We start from the raw sequence: 19,184 nt of genomic DNA on the forward strand, positions 1-19,184 counted from the left end.
ATTCTTCTTTAGGTTTTTAATGGGGACTGGGTGGGTAGAGGCCAGAGGAGAATCAGGGGATTTTATGTTTCTGTGTTTATTATTGACAAATAGTTCATATGTAATTAAAATTTTTAAGTACAGTTGTAAATACTGATAAAATTTGAGTGCATGTGTATTGTAGTACATAAAAGCATGACTCAATATGTATAGTATCAGCACAAAAATTTTAACGCAGTGTTTGCTTTAGCAAAAACAATGAATTTTAAGTTATTCAAGCCTCAGCTTAGACATTGAGTGGTTCATGCCTGTTGTCTATTTAGTTTAATATGCCACTGATTGGTTATATATATATATCAGAGTTAAGGTTAAAAATGATGTTGTATGTATAAATTTAAATTATGTATTAGTGTTAAATTTTTTAGAGACCTAACATTTTTAACTTTGGAAACTTGTTAAAAACATATTCCTTATTCAAAGTTGTTTTAAATTAATATAAAGACTATTTTGAAGTAAGCTTTTTAATTAGATATTATACTAGTTTCATAAACATTTTATCATTAACTCTTTAAAGTGTCTGATTTTTGTGTGTCTAGTAAAATCATAACCTGAATCAGCACAGGAGGTATAGCCATTAATTCTATTTGGAGGGAAATCTATGAATCTGTAAAGTTGTATAGAAAATTTTGTGAGTATTTGCATTTTGAAAAATAAAGTTGGTTCTTAGCATATTCTCAAAGGGTCCTATTACACAGTCACACAATTTAGATAATTATTAAATTGTTAGGTATATTTTATTAGTCTATATTCTGAATAACTTACATCAAAACATTGTGCACATGAGTATCTTGTATTTAGTAAATAGACTGATCATTATGAAAAATGACAATGTCATTGAAATTTTTTAAATTTTTTTTTAGGGTAATATTTTTAAATTACATCGATATGCTTTTCATATAATATGTATTATAGTGAGTTGTTAAATATTAATTTATATGATATGTTCTTCATTATCACTGATGAGAATCACTTTGTACATTTTTTAAAATATTTTTTTAATTTTGATATCATTAATGTACAATTACTTGAACAACATTATGTTTACTAGACTCCCCCCATTATCAAGTCCCCTGCACATACCCCATTACAGTCACTGTCCATCAGCGTAATAAGATACTATAGAATCATTATTTGTCTTCTCTGTGCTATACTGTCTTCCCCGTGACTGCCCACCTACATTATGTGTGCTAATTGTAATGCCCCATTTTCCCCCTTATCCCTCCCCAGTCCCTTTGCCCTTAGTAAATGTTAGTCTATTATTGGGTTCTGTGAGTCTGCTGCTGTTTTGTTCCTTCAGTTTTTTCTTTGTTCTTATATTCCAAGTATGAGTGAAATTATTTGGTACTTGTCTTTCTCCACCTGGCTTATTTCACTGAGCATAATACCTTCTAGCTTCATCCATGTTGTTCAAATGGTAGGATTTGTTTTCTTCTTATGGCTGAATAATATTCCATTGTGTATATGTACCACATCTTCTTTATCCATTCATCTACTGATGGACACTTAGGTTGCTTCCATTTCTTGGCTATTGTAAATAGTGCTGCGATAAACATAGGGCTGCATATGTCTTTTTCAAACTGGGCTGCTGCATTCTTAGGGTATCACTTTGTACATTTTTAAGAGATAGTAAACATCATAGGTTATTATGCAGGCAAGTGTCCAAGAAATACAGTGAAGACTGCCAGATAACCGAATTTTTTTTTCTGCCATGAAATTATTTTTCAAATATTAATTTTTCTTTCATTTATTATTAAAGTACATGTTCCTAATGCATATTTTATTTCATCTTGGTTTTTTCTTGTTTGCTTTTGTAACAAAAATGGTTTGTATGTATAGTTGATCCCTGAACAACACAGATTTGAACTGCATGGGTCCACTTATACATGGATTTTTTTCAATAAATATATTAGAAAAATTTTTGCAACAACTTGTAAAAACATTTTCTTTTCTACTTTATTATAAGAATACAGTATATACACATAACATACAAAAATATGTGTTAATGTTTATGTTATCAGGGCTTCCAGTCAACAGTAGGCTATTAGTAGTTAAGTTTAGGGAGTCAAAAGGGATACATGGATTTTCGAGGGGGCTGTGCAAGAGCAGCACCCCTGACCCCTTCTTTGTTCAAGAGTCAACTGTGTTTAGACTTTATGGAATCTAAAATGTAAGTGTAAGTTAGTTTTGTTTGACCCATAAACAGTAAAGGAAATTGAAAAATAAAAACAGAATTTTTAGAGTGAAAAAAATATTAGTCCTTTTATGTAAGTAATTCTGTATGACAGAAAGCCATAAAAATCTTCTGTGTTTCTAGCTGTATAAGTGTTAAGTGTATGTTCCATTCAGTATCTTCCCTCTGTATAAATTGTGCAGGTACCTGCCTTATGCCTTAGTTCTGTTGAACCATTTTGTTATTTATGGAACAAATTTAAAAAAATTAAATTAAAAATAGAATTGTTAATTTTTACTAGTTTCATAAAGTTCATGCAAACTAAGAAATAGTTTTTGTTCTTGTTTACATGTTTACTTTATTTCTCATAAGATTTGAAGTATAGGAATCTCTTGTTTATTGAGGCATATTGTTTTATGATAGGTAGGATTTTAGGCTATTGGGTCTTTTGGACAGAATTCTTTGAAAATAAGTATTTTAACCATGAATCTGATTTGTTTACAGATATTTGATATTTCTTGGGATTTGTTCCAGCCAAATAAACTTGTCAGCTGTGGTGTAAAACATATCAAGGTACTAGAAGGGTCTTGTTTTATAGTACTTATATTTACTTATTTCCTGCCACTAAATACATACCGCACTATGTACAATTTAGGATAGTTTTAGGATATTGACAGTACTTATTTTTAAAATATCAACATTTTAATGTTCTTATGTTCAATCTAACAAATATTTTGTCATCACTATGTATAAGAGACTGTAAAGGATATAGGTATAAATAGGAAATTAATAAAGCATTTTCCATAAAGAAATTTGTAATCTAGTGAAGTAGACTTTACAGTGTTCATCTTGTTTCTTCATGTTTCACTTACAAAGTAAAATATGAGAATAGGAAACCAAGTAAACTGAGAGGTTTTCATTCAAAAGGATGGGGTGGTAGAAGCAGCATGGTTAGAGCTGGCTTTGCCACATACTGGCTGTTTGACCTGGGATGAGTCATTTCATATTCATATAAAGACCATATTCAGGTTAAAGCCATTTCATTCATATAAAAACCATATTCAGGTTTTTAAAAAATTCATCTCAAACTAAAACTATATTTTCACCTTGAGTTCTATTTCCTTTCCTTTGGTAGAGGCAATGAATAGTACGGTAGTTCTCTTTGCAGGCAATTCATATGAGGAAACTAAGTCCCAAAGATAATCTAGAACTTCAGTGGCCAGTACAATCACAACTAGCCGCATGTAGCTATTTACATTAATTAAAATTAAATAAAACTTAATTTCATTTCTTCATTCATACCGGCAGTTCCACTTCAGATGCTCGAGAGCCACATGTATCTAATGGTTACTCTGTTGGGCAATGTGTATGTATATTTGTAAAAAATAAAGAGAGAGAGAGGGAGGGAGAGAATATTTTCGTTATCACAGAAAGTTCTATTGGACAGCACTGATTTGGATTATGGAACAATTGTTCTTAACTCTCAGTCAGCATCAAAATCATTGGATACCTGGGCTTCATTCTTAGAGATTCTGTGTCATTTTATGTCAGGGGAGACCCAGGCATACTATGCTTTTTTATAATTTCCCCCAGGTGATTCTAATGTATAGCCAAAGTTGACAACCACTGATCTAGAAGAAAATAATAGAATGAAATTGGGACTTGCTGGAAGGAAGAGAACCAGCTATCCTTATGCACAGAAGGCACTAAACTATTACATTTAAAAATAATAAAATTCTATTGATTAAAGCATTCATAGTCATTTGAATGGATAAGTATCATAATTTTTAGTACTTTGTGGCTTTGGGTTTTAAAGTAAGATCTTTAGGTCTTAAAATGAGATCTTAAAGATTAGGTAAGATCTTTAAGTATATAATATTAACAAATTATATTATTTTTAGTGGTAATTTACTCATAAAGTTGAATTTATTCTCTGGGCCTGGTTTCTTTATGCAGAACTATTTATTATATATATCCCTGTCCTATTTTTTGTTTCTTTATTTTTCTGTGCACATTATTAAAATTTACCTGACTCCACATAAAAGATCAAAAATCCTGGTCATGAAGATTTGTTTGACTCCCTACCTTCTCCCAAAAATGAATAGATCATTCCAAATGTATATCTCTGTTATTTTTAAGCTTTATAAGTACAGTAAAGGAATTGCTCAGCTTTGAAAATGTCAATAAAAGCAATATACTAATCTTTTTTTTTCCCTATCTTTACTGTCTTCATTAGAGATTGGCCATTAGGTTTGGTCCTTTTTCTTGTTAGTGTATAGCGTCTTATCTTCATTTTTATTGCTAACCCTTTCCAAATTTTTTACTTGTCAAAGTTTCATGTAAATTTTTTTTCAGAAACCTAAGGGAACAGCATATTTAAAAAATAATCTAGTTCAATCCGCCTACCCCCTTATTCTTACAGATAAGTATAGAAATGAGTGACTTATCTGCTATACCATAGCTATTGACAACACTAGGGTAAGAATGTGAACATTGAATTCTATTGTGTCATAGGGAATTTCTTAGGTAATTTCTAGTCTACTGCTATAATACAGCATCAAAGTATTAGAAATGTTTTACTTTATTTTGTAATCATTCTTTTGTAATTTGGTTATACTATGTACTTTTTAGTTCTGGAGCTTATGTGGAAATGCTCTGACTCCAAAACGAGGGGTCTTTGGTAAGACTGGTGACCTTCAGACAATACTGTGCCTGGCCTGTGCAAGGGATGAATTAACATATTCTGGTGCACTCAATGGGGATATATATGTTTGGAAAGGAATCAATCTTACCCGAACAATACAAGGAGCCCATACTGTAAGTACATTTAAATATTTTAAACACTTTTAGATAATGTTAACTACTTTTGCCTTAAAACAAAAGATTACATAGTATAGCAGACTTTCTAATCAATTCAGTTACTTGAAAAATGCTATTTTCTGAATTGTCTGTTTTTAAGATTTCAGTAAAGAAACATGCAATTAGACACATGGATATTTATTGAATTAGTATAATTAACATCTTGTTCAAACCATTGCTTTGGTGTGGTGCCTTTTTCAGAGCAGTGTTGAAAAAAATGCTTCTTAAAGTCAACCTACAAGTATTCTAGATTAACCATATTAGAATAAAGCTAGTGCTCTAGTGACTAATTTACCAGTGGGAAATTTGGAGAGAATTCTAGAAAAATATGTAACTTTAGTTTTAATGTCACTGATTCATTAAATGAGTGGCAAAGGAATGTACTTTTTGTATTTCATGAGATTTTCATATAAGGAGGTCATCAAGCCAGGGGAAAAAAAATCCATTTTTTGTGTTTTTAGATTTGGGCTTTTTAGCAGTTGGGCTAGAGAGCACAGAGATGTCACATTGTTAGCAGTAGAAAAACTGTTAAATACATTAATATGACCCATTATTCATTATATATTACATATCAGCTATATTAGAGAACCACTTACAACAGGACTTGCTTTAAGCAAAATGCCTAAAGACCAGAAATAACAGATTCTTCTCCATAAAGATTGTGGCAATTCACGTTTTCACTGTTAGTATATAGAAATACCAGTTTCCTCCTCATATTCATTGGCACAGAATGTGACCTCTGTTGTAAATTTTCACTTGTCTTCTCAAAAATACTGACTTCTTGCTTTAGTTTTGTTTCATATGTGTGCAAGTTCATACATTTATCTAGTACTTGAATTTCCTTTCCTATATTTTGGCTATTCTCATCCTTTACTCCTTTTTAAAATTGTTGTTGGATGTTCTTTCTTTATTCGTTTATATATTAGAGATATTAACCTTTTGACAGCTGTACACATTGCATCTATTTCCCCAATCTGTTTGTCTTTGCTTATGATATCTTTTCTCACATGAAAAATTCAAAAATCGCTGTGGGCAACCTGCCATGCTAAAAAGGTCTCTCATAGCCCAAAGTTACATAAGTGTTCTAACTCTTTTCTAACATATTTTTCTTTCTTGCATTTAGAATTTTATGTTTGTCTACAATTCATTTTTATATATGGCATAAAGTTGAATTTTCTTTTATGCTGTGCTCATAATACCTCTGTCATACATTGAGTTCCTATATACATGTAGATTTATTTATAGATTTTCATTCATGTTTTCTGATGTATTTGTTTATTCCTGTATCATATCAAAATCTTTTAAAGTGAGCTTCTATCTTAACATAGATTTTCTTTAAAAACATATTGTTAAATTATTTTGTTTCCTCTTCTAGGCAGGAATTTTTAGCATGAATGCTTGTGAAGAAGGCTTTGCTACTGGTGGCAGAGATGGCTGTATCCGTCTTTGGGATTTAACTTTTAAACCAATTACTGTGATTGATCTCAGGGAAACAGACCAGGGATACAAAGGTAGTAACAACTGTCTCCTACGCAAATTCTAAATGTATCGAGGATTGTCTGTTTCTTTCAGCAAACTTAAGTGTATGTTTTGTAAATAAAAATGAGATTTACATTTGCCCCTTTGTATTGTATACATTTAATGTATATGTATTATGGAAGAGGGGAAGTTCTATCTGAAGATAATAGAGGTTTACTGTTAGGATAAAGGTTCTCTTATACATCAGTTGCCTATTGTAATGAGACCTACAGAGAGAGATGTGGTAGGTACTTACTTCTGGTGACCTTGGATTTTAGAATATTTTACTATTAGAATGCTAAATGTAACTAGCAAATAAGCTGTTGAAATAAAGTGTGTTGAAGTTTAGGGGAAACTTCTGTTTAGGATGATTTAAACTCATGTAGATGTGTGTTTTCTTCATCCAAAATTTTAGCAGTCAAGAGACATTTTTTCCTTTGGGGATTTTTTTAAGTTGATGTGATGAAACAGAATATTTTACCATAAAAATGAACATATTATTCACTAGTGTGATATTATAAAAGTAGGATTTGGAAGTTATACAGGTCTATGTTTAAGCCATATTTCAGTCATTTACTAGGTGTGTGACCTTGGGCTACATATTTAACTTCATCTGTAAAGTGAGAATAAGAATAACTCATAGAATTAAGTAACCAAATATTTAATATTAGAAGAGTGTCTGCACATAGTAATCATCCAGTAAATGTTAACTGTTACACTATTTTTATTAGTTTTGCTGAGCATTATTGTACTTTAAAATTTATAAAATAATTTGGCACTTTCTCTTATTTGATCCCCAACATTGTGAGGTACACAGCACCTTTATGTTGGCCATATTATATAAGCGAGAGAACTGAAAGAAACACTAGCTTTCCCAAGGTTACAGAAGGGATTGTGGAGTATGAAGAAAAAGTAGAAGTCACTCCTCTTAGTGATTTATGAGCCAACTGAAGAAATTAAATATAGACACATGAAAAGTCAGTTATCATGAGAGAAAAATAATATCATTCCACTTCCTGAATGATTACTTTGTGGATGATTCAGACTGTAAGTGTTATAAGAATTCGGCTGAGGAAGTGATCTGATTATGACTGGAATCGTCTAATAAGAAGTGTGTATGTCTGAAGGAGGGATAGAAATTAGGTATATAAAAAGAGAAATATCATTGCACAGAGAAAACAATATGCATAATTGAAAATGTGGATCAAAGACTTGTAGAGGCCTTTCGCATCTGTGATGTAAAAGTTATAAAAATTAATATCAATTTAGGCAGATCAACATGGTATTATTATAGCTTTGATCTTAAATGCAATTCACTTTTGACTAGGTTTGTCTGTGAGGAGTGTTTGTTGGCGAGGTGACCACATTCTAGTTGGAACACAGGACAGTGAAATTTTCGAAATTGTGGTTCATGAAAGAAATAAACCTTTCCTAATTATGCAAGGGCATTGTGAAGGTGAACTTTGGGCACTTGCCATCCATCCTACTAAACCTTTGGCCGTGACTGGAAGTGATGATCGTTCAGTCAGGTAAGCATATCATAAAGTAATTGCATAGGCTGGATTTTGTCCTTGGGTGAAGATAAGGAAAACTTCCAAAAGCACATAGATTTAACTTTTACCAGCTTATGGTTAACAAGTGAACATACTTAATAGGTACTTAATAAAATTAACAGCTATTTCTAAGATTTGTTTTTTTTTCATAAAAACATAAATTGGAGTTCCAGATCAGAATGCACAGAGCCACCTCCATCTTTATAACAGCCATATAATATTCTACTGCATGGATATGTTGTAATTTATTCAATGAATCTGTTATTAATGTGAGCTTAGGTTCTTCCAGTTTTGTGATATTAAATACAGTGCTTGCAATGAATATCCTTATACCTATGCCATTTTGTGCATGTGTAAATATGAATATCTCTGATAACTTCTTAGTGTTCAAAGGATATTTGCATTTCAAGTTTTGATAGTTAATGCCTTACACAGAGGCAGTAACAATTTACATACCTGTTTTCCCACACCCTTGCCAGCCCCAAAAGGTGAAAAATGATATCTTGTTATGTTTTGAAAGCATGCATTTCTGTCCTATTTAGGGGAGTTGAGTATGTTTTCATATGTTTAGAGGACATGCGCAGTTCCTTTCTTGTGACCTGTCTCTCCAAGCTTTTTGCCTACTTTCTGTTCGTTCATTGTTCCTTCTAATTATTTTAAAATAGAATCTAAATCTAGTATCTGTCTGCATATTAAAGAAATGGGTCCTTTGTCTATGGCAGTGGTTCTCAAAGTGTGATTCTTGGGCCAACAACATAAGAAATATCAAGGAACTTGTAAGAAGTGCACAGTTTCATGCCTTATTAAGGACTTAATGTCAGAAATTCATCTGTCTGTGGTTTAAGAAGCCTTCCTAGTGGCTTTGATCTTAAGTTTGAGAATTGCTGGTCAGTATTAGTTGAGATGTTTTTGACACTTTGTCATTATATTTTTTCCCCCATTTAATCTGTAAATATTTCCCTTTGTATCTAAAAGTAACTCTGAACACAATACTGTTAGCACACGGCATTCCTTTGGTCTCAGGCTCCAAATAACATCCATATATCGCATTTGTTGATATGACCTTCAAATTTCTTTTATTCTGTAGCCTACTTACTCATTTTTTTTTCTTAAATTTTTTTCGTTGAAGATGCTAAATGTTTGTTTTCTAGAGTTTCCCACATTCTGAATTTGGCTAACTGAATACTTATAGTGTATTTTTGTGTATTTTAATGTTTCTCTTCCCTGTATCCTGTAAATGGATAGTTATATTTAGAGGTTTGATGAGGTACAATTAGTGAATTTTTCACCAAGAACATTTCCTAGGTGGTAATGTGTGTCCCTGTTTGGTGATATGTAATATATAATCTCTTTTTTTGTCATATTAGCAACCACTGCTAGTTATTATCTACATCTGTGTTTCTCAACCTTTTAAAAAACCTGTTGCTTTCCCAATGAGTAGTCTTAGACATTTATACCACCCTCCCATGAAATTTTACCACAAAAAAGCTGAATGTTTTTGTAATGTGGGCCTTCAGAGAGCCACAAACCATTGTAATAATTAAAGTTTTCATCCCCAAGAGCTAATTTTTAGCCCAATATGTGGTCTCCTATTGAGAATACATGACCTAGATCTGTTTTTTATTAAGAGTTTCAAGTGGTAATATTCTAACTTTATCATTCATTATTCATTTTTTAGCTACCATATTCCTATAACAAGAATTTTTTTCATCAAATATTTGGTTATCCTGGATACAGTTTGTACAGGAAAAACAGAAAAGTGCTTAATTCTTTCCCATTTACTAGTTTAAAAAACTATTAGTTGGTTCCCTACAATCCTTTCTATGATCTATTCCCATGCCTTGACACTTTTTTCTGCAGGGTGGTAGATCTTTTTCTCCTTTGTTTTTAACAGCTTTCTATATCTTATGGCTATTTAACCCTGTGTGATATAAGTTGCAAATAATTTTCATCAATTTTTTACTTTTTTTTTCTTTTGCTTAGATGGCTTATTGCCATGGAAATATTTTTTGTTATTTTGTTTTGTGTAGCTGAATTTATCAATATTTTCTTTTATGACTTCTGAGTTATATCAGAGAAAAATCATCCCCAGAGTTAAAAAGTTTTTTAATATATTATTCTAGAACATAAGTTTTGTTTTATGTTTAACTACTAATCTGTGTAAAGTTTAGTATAAGAAGTGAGGTGATTCTTACACTAAAGGCTTTTTTAAAAATAATTTAAAAAACGTAATATGAACAATTACAACCAAATTCTTTCCAGATAACTACTCATTTTTTTAATGTTAATCAGTTAGGCCATCTATTGTCATTGTGTTACTTGGTTTTTTGGGGTGAGAGATGCCATAGCTCTCTGTCCACATAGAAAGTTGCTGTGGGGCCTCACTCTATCTATGTGCTTTACTAGGAACTGTTTTATAGTTCCTTTCCTATTCGTAGAGCTGCTGTTACCAGCTGCTATATAGCTGGTGAAAAAGGGCAGTTGTCCTTTGAAAAGTAATTGCTTAGACTTCTGTTTCAGTTATTGGTAGGCAAGTTATTGGGAAAGTAATCTTCCATAACAAAAATGCTAGTTGAAATGTAAGTCACTTTAAAAATGTCCAGTGAAGAGTCAAGATAGTAAGGAACTGTTAGCCATATTTGAAAGAAAACGTCAATTGAGGAGCACCAGTGGGCCGAAGCTACTTTTCTCCTGAGGTCATTTTTTTTCCATTGAATAAACTTGGGCTTTGTTCATGGCTTTCTCTTGGGGCACAGGGGCAATAGGCAAGACCCAGGGCCCTCTCAAAGGACATGTGTCCAACATACCCTGCTGGAACTATAGATGAGGCTCTGAAAAAATAGCCCCTGCAAATTTCTGTGGGAATGGAGATCTTGTTTCAAGTTCTGATAGCATAGGTAGTGTATAAAGCATCTTGATGTTATTCAAACAGCATTAATTGTTGTCCAAGTAAATTTACCATAGTGTAAGTTTCACATATGTTTCACATATGCAAGTGCTGCTTTTGCCTTATAATTTTACCTTATAATTCATTAAGAAACACTACCAAATCTGTAACAAAAGCTAATTTCCAAAGCTGTACAGTGTTTTCTTTTTAATTGAAGTATCATTGATATACAATCTTATATTGGTTTCAAATATACGACACAGTGTTTAATAACAGCAGTTGAGAGCAGTTCTGTTTCAGAAAAATTTCAGTCTTGGCTCTGTGATCAAAATATAATAAAAATTTACCACTGTGAAGTCATTAAATTGCTGCGTGATAGGGTAAGTCAAGATTTTTAGCTTCTGCTCTTCACGAGAATTCAGAACTGCCAATGGTTAAATCCACAAGCTCAAATGAAGTTCACCATTAACACTATTGTTTCAAAAATACATGAGTAAATTTCTGTTTTGCAGAATACTTGCTCAAGAATAATACAGTCAATAATCATAAGCTTTAGGCACCTTATATTTTTACAGGCTTTGTAAACTTGTCTAAGCCATTTTTTTCATGTGTTTTTTTTACTGCCATTTGATTCTACTTTAAATTTAATTGGATTAGTGCTTTCTCACTGTCTGGAAATACTCTAGCCTGTAGTTTTTCCACACAGACTATTCATAGAAGCTGTTTCTTCACTTCATACTTGGCATGAACTTCTCAAATAAACAACAACTGATTAGTATCAGTAACATCTGTTGACTCATCAAGATTTAAGAAAAAACACTCAAAATTATTTGCCTTGTTTTTTCATTAACTGTTGGTAGTGTTCCCAGAACCCTCAACAGTTGAAACAACTTAGGTTCTAGTCAAAAGGCTGATAGTACTAAATTAATTTTCTTGGGCTACATTTTTTCAGCTGCTGCAATCCAAATCGATTTAGTTAATCTGTTACCAGTAAACAGCTTTCCTTGCTTGGCTAACAAATGAGCCACTAACAAACTTACTTTTGTTGAAACCTCATGTTAACTTTAAAATTTATAAGAAATTCTGTGATGAGATAGATGATTTAAATTTTCTATTTTTTCTGACCATTGCTTTCCTGTGAGTGGAAGATACTGTGATGAGTGCTGAGTTTGGTAATATTAACATATATTTGTGTCATAGGGCAAGTCAATGCTTTTAGGATAACTATAGTGTTGCTGCATAATAAACACAATGCTTTACCATCTGATTCAATAACAGTATAATCCATGATTTACTATGCCTTAAAAACACATTTGAAGCTCATTTTTCTTGTTTTGACATGAGTATGTACTGGAAGTAAAAAATAATAAAATGTCACTGTATGATTATGCACATAGCACTTGAAAATCTGTCAAGTTATAACGGTCTCGTTGCAATTTGTAGTGTGCCAAAGGAGCAGTGCCAAGTGATCTGCATGTCACATACCGCTTACCATCTCTTTTTGCAGTAACTCAGTTCTACCTCTAGAGTATGAAAGTGGAGATAGACAATATGTAAACAAGCAAGTGTAACTATGTTCCCATAAAAACTGATTTATAGATACTGAAATTTGAATTTCATACAATTTCCTCATGTCTCAAAATGTTATTCCTGTAATTTATTTTCAACCATTTAAAAATGTAAAAACCATTCTTAGCTTGCAGACTGTACAGTTGGGCCCACAGGCTATGGTTTGCTGACCACTGTGGTGTACAACACAGAAACTCTTCAATAAATATTGTATTTAACTTTTGAAACACTGTAAGTTTTCCTCTGAAATCAGAAGACAGTGATGCCCACTTTTACCATTTTATTTTTCACCATCATATTCAACTATAGACTAAAAGTCTTTGTCAGCACAATAAGGCCAAATATTTTTATATATGTGATATAAGTATTTTATACAGATACACGTATAAATATTTGGATTAGAAAGGAAGAAACAACTGTCATGTGCATGTTTTATGATTGTATATGTAGAAAATTGAAAGGAATATACAAAGAAATTATTGGAATTAAAAGGAATTTCCTGGATATAAAAACAATATACAAAATCATACTTCCTATAAAGTAGCAACAAGTAGGTTTTTTCTAAAGATGCTGCTATAAAAACATTTAAAAATCTACTTACTGATCTGTCCTAACCACTTAGATATATGTTCACTAACTTATAGTCTTTATTTTTATATCTTCATTTAAAATTTCCCCTAAGTACTATTTCAGCTATAGCCCACAAGTTTTGATATGAAACAGTTTTGTTCTAACTTATTTCAAAATATTAACTAATTTTCATGAGGATTTTGTCTTTGTCTTTTAGGTATTTGGAAGTATAAGTCTTAATTTTAAACAATGGGTATTTTCTACTTGTCCTTTGTTGTGATTCCTAACATTAGAGTCTGGAACAGACTGAATTTGCATAGTCTTAAGTGTTATCCTTATATTCATCTACTTCCTTTGATTCTCACCATTGTATTCTTACATAGGCTTTTGCCATCTCCTAATTGGATTGGTAGACTAGCATCTCAGCTATATATATATGTACACACACGCACATACACACATCTCCCCTTTAATCAAGGTAGAAAACATCTACCTAAAATGAATAATTGGAAAAAAATTAATGATATTACAGTATTTTAAAAATGAAAGATTCTATTAACACTTGTCATTTTAAGCATGACCAGTATCTTTATTTTCATAGATAAGAATTCCATGCCACAAAGTATACAGTTAAAAATCCAGATCTGTCTGGCTTATTTAAAATAAGATTTTAACCAAAATCTTTCCACAGAGTCTGTCATTTTTAAGCATTTATTAGTTAACTATTCCTTTATTTTGATTAAATGGTACAGGATGTGGAGTCTAGTAGATCATGCGCTAATAGCAAGGTGTAATATGGGAGAACCAATCCGCTGTGCAGCTGTAAATGTAGATGGAACCCATCTTGCCCTTGGGATGAAGGACGGCTCATTCACTGTACTTCGAGTAAGGTATGGCATTTGGTTAGTAGAAACACAGTTAATTTCTATAAGTGAGATAGAACATGCAATAGTCATTGTTTTTGCTCATTTCCTTTTCCCTCTCTCTTCTTATTAATATACATTTGCAGATATTATTTTCATTAAATATAAACAATATGTTTATAAAAATAGCTTTGTCAGGAAATCAGGTTAACTCAAAAACCTTGGTTTTGGGGGTTAAGAATGTTTAGCAAATTAATGAGTAAAATTCCATAAATTTGGGTCCTGACTTCCATTCCTTAGTAGTATTGATTTTTAGTAATAATCCTCTTCAAGTCAAGGTTGGGGTGGGGGTTGGGGGAGTGCTGAGGCTGTTAAAAATGGGTGTATTTTTTGTTGTTGTTATTTGTACCTATATGCTTTGAAAAAAAAATGCCTGCATTTCTTCCTTTGGGTAATTAGATAAGTTTAAAGAATTTGTTAAAATAGTTAACATTTTGAGTTGAATTATAGGCATGGTGAATTCAATTGAATTCTATACAGCCATTTAAAAACTTGCTATAGACCCATACGTGTTCACAAGGATATGTGTTTATGAATCTTTCTTCTCTAGCTTAGTGAATGGTAGGGCCATCCACCCAACTGCCCAATCCACACACCATTCATTCATTTCACTTTTGCCTCCCTTGTCTAGTTAATTACAGAGATCTGGAGAATCTACTTCCTATATAGCTCTCAACTTAATCTGCTTCCTTCTTCAAGATTGTACTCATACGTCGGCTTCTGCGTCTCCTAACTGGATCTGTGGAATAGCATCTCTGCTGGTCTCCTTACCTCCTAATTTGCTTCCTTACAGAACTTTTTTCACTTGTTACAGTGATGCCTTTTAAAGTACATTTGTTTGCATCCCTCTTCTTTCTAAAGATTGATTAAAGCTTTGCACTGTCTATAGGATGAAGTTCATAATCTTTAACCTACCTGTAGTGCCCATCTCTCCAGCCTATTTCTGTCTACCTCAGTCTCTTTCTTTGAACTATAAAGTATATAAACATCTTACAGGTACATCATGTTCTCTTGTACTTCTGAGTTTCTATAGATGCTGACTTCTCTTTCTGGGATGGTTATTTACAATGAGATATGCTGAGATTATTCTCTTATATTTTTTATTGTGATAAAATGTAATATTTTCCATTTTAAGTATAAAATTTAGTGGCATTAAATATATTTGTTGTTTTGCAACCAAGAATTTAAGATGCATGTAGAAACCTAAGAGGTCCTATCATATAGCTAATATGTATTAAAAATAGTGATTTAAAAAATTTTGTACACTTACTTGCCTTTTCAATTATTACATGCCAGAAACTAGATGAATAAACTATTGCTTTAAATTGTCCACTTAGAAATTTTAAAAATTGGAAAATATCCATCTGAACTTCCATTTTTGAAATTATCTGCTTGGAGCAGTTCAGATAGGAAATACAAAATTTATATGGAAATAAGTCCGTGTCACTAATTAGAAAGAGGAATTCTTACTTCCTTCTGCCCCTTCTCCCTCACTGCCTCCCTTTTCTCCCCATCTTTGGAAGCTCAATGGTGTTAAACTAAGTGTTTATCCATTTTTATGACTTACCATTATCTGTATTATTTTGGAAACTCAGTTATAAGGCTTCATTGAAAAAAATGTATTATTGAAATAATACAGATCAATTCCTATATTCTTTATTTCTTGAATGTAATTTTGCATATTTGGCTCATTATAAAAATTTATTTGAAAATTATGGTGGGTAAAATTAAGGATTTTTATAAACTCAGTATTTTCAAGGAGCTTCATAAAAAACCTGTGACTTCATTTCCCTTACTGATGACTCCAAAACTTTAGTGTGAATCTCTAAACTACTTTAAATAATTGAGGAACTTAAATTCAGCTTTTTTCTCTACTTCCAGCATGTATTGTTCTTACATATTTCTGTTCAACAAAATGATTGTTACTGAATTAATACTACTTGTCTCATTTACTTTTTTTTTAAGGTTTACAAATACTTGATACAAGCTCACAGTCATTTTAGACAGATTTGAAAACTGAACTAATTCTGTAGTGACTTTTTTCATATGGTCTCATTTTTTTTCTTTACAGAGATATGACAGAAGTTATACGTATTAAAGATAAGAAGGAGGCAGTTCATGAGTTAAAATATTCACCAGATGGAACTTATCTTGCAGTTGGATGCAATGACAGCTCAGTTGATATATATGGAGTTGCTCAGCGTTATAAAAAGTTTGGGGAATGTGTTGGATCACTTAGTTTCATTACTCATCTCGACTGGTCCTCAGACAGTAGATATTTACAGACAAATGATGGAAATGGTAAAAGACATTTTTACAGGATGCCAGGTAAAAATTGCTAGTAGATTACATATAATTTATATATTTTTAGTGCCTATAAAATATTTCAAGATTTCACTAGAAGCAGAGTATGGGTTACATTTGACTATAGAAAATCAGAGAAGATCTGAGCTAATATTTGGGGCATTATGCTCTTTTCTATAAGACTGCACTATTATGTTGAAATCCTTTTGGTTCTTAGTTAAAATAAAACTTTTTTGCTTGGAGGACCTAAGACAGATCTACTTTATGTTGAATTCCTGGGACTAGTATATGGTTAAGTCTTAATGTATATTAGAAAGTCAGATGCCATTTTTATGGCTGGAACTAATTAAATATAATTGCTACAAATGTCTGACCACAAATTGGGATTTTTTTGTGGTTACCTCAAATAAACTTTGTAAATATTAATAGTATACCTAATAAACTACACTTGAAAAAGTTTCTGTTAAAGATTTAAAAAAGAAGCAATCATCAAAATTTTACTCTCAGTACTTTATTTAATTTAATGTTTAATGAATTAGTTACTATTTTCCAATAATTTATTTAATAAAATTAGCTGCATAATTAAATTAATTCATCTCCCCAAAAGCTTTTCATTAACAATCTGCATGTAGTGAAGATTGACCAAATCCTAAAGTCCTCTTACTAATATAAATATATTTCTCTCCATTCATCCTTCTCGCTTGGTCCTGTCACTTGTCTCTTTTTCTCATCTAAGTATCATTCTTAGGTTTCTTAAAACCTGATTTGTCACTTTCTTATAGATTTTACTCTTTCTTCTACTTATACAACTTACCCTGTTTTGACTAATCTGTTGCATCATATTAATAGGGTTTATTCTCCACGTGGGTGAACCTGCTAAGCTACATCAAAATCAAATCTATGTGTGTCTTTGAATTGATATAATTTTGGTAATGGCTTCTTTAAAAAGTTCCTTTAATTTAATTGTCTCCTCCTTTTATGTTCATCTACCGATCATGTATTTTCCTTTAACTGGAGTGGGAAGATATTTAAATTTTGGAGTTTACTTGTTATCAGTAAAATTTGTGCTTGCATTAAAATCAGATGAAATAACTTCTTAAATTATTTATTTTTAGGAGGAAAAGAAGTGACAAATAAGGAAGAAATAAAAGGTGTTCATTGGGCTTCATGGACATGTGTTTCAGGCCTTGAAGTAAATGGAATTTGGCCCAAGTATTCAGATATCAATGATATAAATTCAGTAGATGGAAACTATATTGCCCAAGTTTTAGTTACAGCTGATGACTATGGAATTGTAAAATTATTCCGGTATCCCTGTTTGAGAAAAGGTATCTTTTCTTTCAAAGTATTATTAAGTAACTTCTCTTTTATAAAACTTTAAGTTCTTGCAGAAAATTAGTTGAGATAAATTAAAGGGCTCATATTTTTTTAAGGTATGTGTACTGATTATTTGCTGAAGAGTTTCATAAAAATGAACAGAATTAGCTATATTTTGTTTTCTAATTCAGAAATTATTTTATATTTATTTTGGACATGAAATTTTTATTGGAAAATTATTTTTGAATTCATCTGTTGTGAATGGACTAATACTTTATTTCTTTCTTTTTAAAGAATCACTTTTCTCCACTCTTCAGAATTGCTTCAGCTAGTCAGACTATACAATGATAGTTATCCTTTTCTTATGACTTATTATCTTTAATCATTTAGCTTGTTGAACATGTGTCTTTTAAGACACATTTTTCTTATGCCTTTTTTTTAAGAATTCTGAAGTAGACAGTTGTACAAGTTCAGGTCACAGCTTGGAACTTACTGGCTGATTGGTTTGTTTTCACATGTGAGTGTGTGAATCCTTAACATCCATTGTTTTAACATTTTTTTTTCTTAACAGTGGGGTGTTAAGAGAAATAAGAGATTTTATCATTGGTTATTTTCTACACATTTTATGTATCACCTCTTTCTTGGATCTCTTCTAAAATGATTGTATTAATCTGTTCATAGACCTGGGGATAATTAAATGAAATGCTGTATTAGTCACATATTTATTCCATTCCTTGTTCTATGAAGTATTTGAGTCAGCTATAACAAGGTTATAAGTACTAAATTTTATGAATAGAGAATTAGTACCAGAGGAAATAGAAATACAACATTAAAATCAGATAAAATGACAGTAGTCAAACATCAAAACTGAATCTGAGCTTCCTGGAAACCAAAAATACAGCAGGTCACAAAACAGTTTTCATTGTAGCTATTATTTTAAAAAAGCATATTTACTACTCTGGGAAAGCAAAGTTTTTCTGAGATTTTATTTTCAAAGAACTTTCTTCTGCAGTATGGGGCTTTATTACAGGTGCGGTGAGTGTGTCCCTGGAGCATCACCATCTGTAGCAGATGCAGTAATGATGTGCACCTGGTTGTTATAAAAGCTGTAGGGCCAGTGTTAAAATGCAGTTTAGTAAAAGATGATTATGGGAACAGCTGAAATAGTTTTATTCAAGTATGCAGTCCATTGAAGTCAAACTTCAGAGTCCAGTTTTTCCAGAAGCCTAGGCTGGTATTTCTGTTGTGCCTCTACAGTAAATTAGTGAGTTGTAGATCCTGCAAGCTATGCCATGCTCTCCATTCCTGCCTGTGAGGTGTCAGCTTCCTAGGTGTAAGTGAAAATGCATCCATAAGTAATGCTAAGTGTGTTAATAAGGCTGCCTAAATCTCTAGCAATCAAAGTACAGTTTTTAAATCCCACCACATAGCTAGGACATGAGAGTCACCAGGCATGACGAATTATTGTGACTCAA

The 19,184-nt window shown here is 31.8% G+C and overlaps 1 protein-coding gene across 7 annotated transcripts in view; it reads left to right on the forward strand.

The window, feature by feature from the left end:
• EML5 (EMAP like 5) overlaps window positions 1–19,184 on the forward strand; it is a 131,010-nt gene that overhangs the window by 23,320 nt on the left and 88,506 nt on the right. For all 7 annotated transcript variants that reach the window (XR_012133726.1, XR_012133727.1, XM_073242007.1 and 4 more), the window contains exons 4-10: window positions 2,714–2,782; window positions 4,841–5,026; window positions 6,444–6,579; window positions 7,914–8,115; window positions 13,918–14,055; window positions 16,160–16,416; window positions 17,508–17,720. Coding sequence is in view for 5 of the 7 variants with exons in the window: in XM_073242007.1 (XP_073098108.1) it covers window positions 2,714–2,782; window positions 4,841–5,026; window positions 6,444–6,579; window positions 7,914–8,115; window positions 13,918–14,055; window positions 16,160–16,416; window positions 17,508–17,720 (1,201 nt within the window). In the remaining 2 variants the exon portion in view is untranslated. The remainder of the gene's footprint in view (window positions 1–2,713; window positions 2,783–4,840; window positions 5,027–6,443; window positions 6,580–7,913; window positions 8,116–13,917; window positions 14,056–16,159; window positions 16,417–17,507; window positions 17,721–19,184) is intronic.

Source organism: Manis javanica, chromosome 8, assembly GCF_040802235.1.
Source record: "Manis javanica isolate MJ-LG chromosome 8, MJ_LKY, whole genome shotgun sequence".
In the NCBI taxonomy this organism is placed as follows: domain Eukaryota; kingdom Metazoa; phylum Chordata; class Mammalia; order Pholidota; family Manidae; genus Manis; species Manis javanica.